We start from the raw sequence: 4,736 nt of genomic DNA, 5'->3' as shown, positions 1-4,736 counted from the left end.
CAGCCCCCAGCGAAACCCGGCAGATAATCAGCACGTCCCACTGTTTAGTCATATTTGACAACTGGGTTAGCCTGGTATCTAGGCGCTGGCGAAACGGTACAAAGGGTGCCCTCAATTACCACTAGAAGCTTCTGGTGTGAGTGGCACTTGTATTACCCCCCGGGTCAGAGGCCAGAGCGACAATTAGGAAGTCACTTAGGCCGCTAGGGGAAATGGCGGGATGCGGGAGGCTCCAGGCCCTCCCAGCAAGTCTGTGGGTGTAGACCTGGACGGAGAGGCCTATTTCTCTCCTCTCGGAGGAGCTGTCCCTTCGCCCCTTTCTCTTCAATGTGACTCTGAGAGTAAAACTGAATCCAGTGGGAATAAGGAACTAGGTAGACAAATGACAATGATAAAATCGCAAGCGAGAATGATGGATGCCAGCTGAAGTTGTGCTCCGCAGGCGAGAGCCTGGACACACAAAGTGAGCGCTGACATTTCCGTCTCCACTTGGGTCTTGCTGGTGCGGCCTCAGCCTCGGGCCCCCTCCCCTCCTGCCTCCTTTCCCACAAGTGGAGAGTCGAGGACTGTCAGTCCTAACTTGCATCATCTCGGGGAGGTTCGGGGGTCTTGTGGCTCGGTCTCAACGATAGTTAAACCTGGCTTGGTGCGTGTGTGTAAATTTTTAATTGCACTGTAATTTCTTCAATCTCTAGCCCGCGAACCCCCTCCCCCCCCGCCAGCCGCGGTGACTGGCACGCGCCAGGAGCCCGGGCTCGGGCCCCTCGGCGCGTCTGATTGGCTGCGGGGCAGCTCCAGTCTGCTCTGCCTGCGCCCTCATTGGGTGAGAGGCGCCGCCAGCGGCACTTCAAAGCGGGTGCTCCTAGCACTTAGGCTGAGTTTAGCCGGCGGGAGCCCGGAGTCCGCTCGGCGCGAGCGCGGGGACACGGGAGCCGTGCGGTACCCGAACAGTTCTCCCCAGCAGCCGCCAGGTTCAGCCCCGCTCCCGGCCCCGCCGCGCCGCCCAGGGACCTGCTATGGCCACGTCTATACTTGGGGTAAGTCGGAAGTGCGGCATTTGCTTGTTTTAACTGGAGTAATTTTTCGTTATGGCTTCTCCGGGTCCGCGCCTCTGGAGAAACTGTTGCTGCCCGACTGCAGCCTCAGCTTCTTTTAGCACTTTCCACATTTCCAGGACTGATTCTTCCCAAGTTATTGGAATCCAGGAGGTGCCTTTGTAAGAAAAGGATTTGTTAAGCAAGTCCTTTTAATATTCGGTTTTAGAGGTTTCTTTTCTGCACCTCGTGATTTATACCCCATCCCCCCGTGCTTCGGGGATTGTTGCAATTACGCGACATTGGTGTTTCCAGAAAACAGCCTTAATTGTTTTGCAGTCCATGTAGTCACGTTAACAAACATTTACACTTTTGCGGATCCCCAGTTCGTCTGTGACTCTGAAATCCATCGCGGGGGTCGCTTCTACTCGGACTTCTTCTTTTCCTAATTGTGTGTGTGTGTGTGTAAACATTTAAAATGTTTTCTGTTAAAAAGAGTCAAGTCCTAGACACCCTTGGGAAGAGTGCCCCAAGTTTCCCTCACCCCCGGGTCGCTATTTCGGCCGCCTCTGCCCTCACCTGGCGTTTGTTGTCGATGTGTTTACCTCCGTGCTTCACCCCGAAGGGTGATTTGGGGGCTTCTGTGAGAGGAGCGGGCTTATGGCGAACGGAAGGCGAGCGACTCGAGTCCGGTTTGGGGCAGGGTTTGCAGCGACTGAGGCGGGGAGAACCGAGACAGCTTTGATTTGTAGTCCCACTGAAGAACAACTTTCCAGCGCCGGGACCCTCGCCCTTGTGATCGCCTCTGCCCCGCGCGGGGTGCGGCGCATCCTCGGCGAGCGTGCGGGGAGGAGGCGCGAGCCAGGGAGCCACGACCCCCCGGGACCAGCCGCGGGAGGACGAGGCTGCTCACGGGTGCACTCTGTGTCTTCCTCTCACTTGTTCCTGCCCTCCTCCTCCTTGCTCCCTCCCCCACCCCACCCACTCTAGGAAGAGCCGCGCTTCGGAACGACCCCGTTGGCCATGCTGGCGGCGACCTGCAACAAGATCGGCAACACGAGCCCGCTGACGACGCTGCCGGAGTCGAGCGCTTTCGCCAAGGGCGGCTTCCATCCCTGGAAGCGCTCCTCGTCCAGCTGCAACCTCGGCTCCAGCCTCTCGGGCTTCGCCGTGGCCACCGGCGGCCGCGGCTCAGGCGGCCTGGCAGGCGGCTCTGGCGCAGCCAACAGCGCCTTCTGCTTGGCCTCCACGTCCCCCACGTCGTCCGCTTTCAGCAGCGACTACGGCGGCCTCTTCTCCAACTCGGCGGCGGCCGCGGCCGCGGCGGCCGGGGTGTCCCCGCAAGAGGCGGGCGGCCAGTCGGCCTTCATCTCCAAGGTGCACACGACGGCGGCCGACGGCCTGTACCCGCGCGTGGGCATGGCGCACCCGTACGAGTCGTGGTACAAGTCAGGCTTCCACTCAACGCTGGCGGCGGGCGAGGTGACCAACGGCGCGGCGTCGTCGTGGTGGGACGTGCACAGCAGCCCAGGCTCGTGGCTGGAGGTGCAGAACCCCGCTGGGGGGCTCCAGAGCTCGCTGCACTCGGGCGCCCCCCAGGCCTCGCTGCACTCGCAGCTCGGCACCTACAACCCCGACTTCAGCTCGCTCACGCACTCGGCCTTCAGCTCCACGGGCCTCGGCTCCTCGGCCGCCGCCGCCTCGCACTTGCTCTCCACCAGCCAGCACCTGCTGGCCCAGGACGGCTTCAAGCCGGTGCTGCCCTCCTACTCGGACTCCAGCGCCGCCGTGGCGGCCGCCGCAGCCAGCGCCATGATCTCGGGCGCCGCGGCCGCCGCCGCCGGGGGGAGCTCGGCGCGCTCGGCCCGCCGCTACTCCGGCCGCGCCACCTGCGACTGCCCCAATTGCCAGGAGGCGGAGCGGCTGGGCCCGGCCGGGGCGAGTCTGCGGCGCAAGGGCCTCCACAGCTGCCACATCCCGGGCTGCGGCAAGGTGTACGGCAAGACGTCGCACCTGAAGGCGCACCTGCGCTGGCACACGGGCGAGCGGCCCTTCGTGTGCAACTGGCTCTTCTGCGGCAAGCGCTTCACGCGCTCGGACGAGCTGCAGCGGCACCTGCGGACTCACACCGGGGAGAAGCGCTTCGCCTGTCCGGTGTGCAATAAGCGCTTCATGCGCAGCGACCACCTGAGCAAACACATTAAGACGCACAACGGGGGCGGCGGGGGCAAAAAGGGCAGCGACAGTGACACGGACGCCAGCAACCTGGAGACGCCCCGCTCTGAGTCCCCCGACCTCATCATGCACGACTCCGGCGTCAGTGCCGCCCGGGCGGCGGCGGCGGCGGCGGCGGCGGCCTCGGCAGGAGGCAAGGAAGCCGCGTCTGGCCCCAACGACTCTTAGAGGCCGGGCGAGAGGCGCGAGCGAGCGAGTAGAGACAGCGAGAGCGAGCGAGAGGTTCGGAGGGCGAGCGGGGTATGGACGGGCGGGAGCTCCACGGCCGCCCCCAGGCCGGCGCGAGGTAGAGCGGCATCCGGCTCGCGGGCCGCCGCTTGCCGGCCACGCCAGGAGCTCCCCTCTGCTGCCCGAGCCCAGACGAGAATCAAACGCGTGGTCCAGGAACAAAAGCGAAGCATCTTTCGACACAAACAACACTTTAAAAAGCTGCACGCACAGACACACACACACACCGGAGACCTACAACCACAAGCACGCACACGAGCGCGCGCACACACACTTAGCACTCGCACAAACTTCTCGAGCGAAGAGCAATACACAGAAACGCTCCCTCCTCCCCCACCGCCCACCCCCTTCCACCACCCTTCTCTTTCCTTTTTTCCAAAAACAAGCCACCACCCTGCAAAGGACTGTCAGAACATTTGAGAACAAACGGGACCTATAAAAACAGACCCTTTGCGTGGATTATATTATATATAAAATGCTCCAAGTCCTGCTTGATATCTACTTACAATAAGACTTTTTTTCTTATAAAAGGAAGCATCAAAAAAGGCCGAAGGTGAGAAATTAAACTGGAAGTCTAGTGACAGTTTCTCTGTATTTCATAACATCTGTATAAATAGGGTTCAAAAGATTGTGTTCTCTTTTATTTTCTTGTAAATGTTCATTCGAATAGTTTTTTTGGTGAATTCCTGAAATTCAGGGAGTTTTTTTTTAATTTTCTGATGCACTTTGTGAAAGTCAGTATATATGTAAAAGATATTTAAAATGTTGAGTTATCATTTCACTCACAAACACGTAAGTTAAGGTCATCTAAAGAAATTAAATGCGTTTATCTGTATGAAGAAAATCTTGACATCATATTTTCACTTTGGTATTATTAAAGGACTCTGAACAATACACTTTCTTTTTTTTTTGATCCTGTTACCCCCTCAATAACCTTTAAGTGGGCCGACTTTTTTTGTTGGGAAGAATTCCCTTAATGTTAGTTTTAGGTGATGTAAGGTTTATGTGAGTTATAAAAGCGATACGTTTTTGAGAAGTGAGAATTATTTATTTGTATATTAACAGCGTAAATTAAATTAGGTTATAAGAAGGTGTAGTTGTATTACTAAACGAGAGAGCTCTCAAAAGGTGACATTTTAAAACTCTGGAGCCCCTTCAAAAAAGCAAAGGTCCTTGACAGCTTTAACTGGGGAGGTGCCTGGTCAGACGAAAACTCCAGTGGGTTTGTTTGTTTTAAAA

The 4,736-nt window shown here is 57.7% G+C and overlaps 1 protein-coding gene across 1 annotated transcript; it reads left to right on the top strand.

Moving 5' to 3' along the window:
* Positions 1 to 989: 989 nt before the first annotated feature.
* SP9 (Sp9 transcription factor) lies at positions 990 to 3,437 on the top strand (the record flags this gene model as incomplete). Its single annotated transcript, XM_081242396.1, has 2 exons — positions 990 to 1,037; positions 2,025 to 3,437. Exons 1-2 carry the CDS (start codon positions 1,017 to 1,019, stop codon positions 3,435 to 3,437), a joined length of 1,434 nt encoding a protein of 477 aa, XP_081098522.1. The 5' UTR covers positions 990 to 1,016.
* Between the last annotated feature and the right edge of the window lie 1,299 nt (positions 3,438 to 4,736).

This window comes from Mesoplodon bidens (genome assembly GCF_964165515.1).
Source record: "Mesoplodon bidens genome assembly, chromosome: 8".
Lineage (NCBI taxonomy): Eukaryota > Metazoa > Chordata > Mammalia > Artiodactyla > Ziphiidae > Mesoplodon > Mesoplodon bidens.
This window is presented reverse-complemented; position numbering and strand designations above follow the sequence as displayed.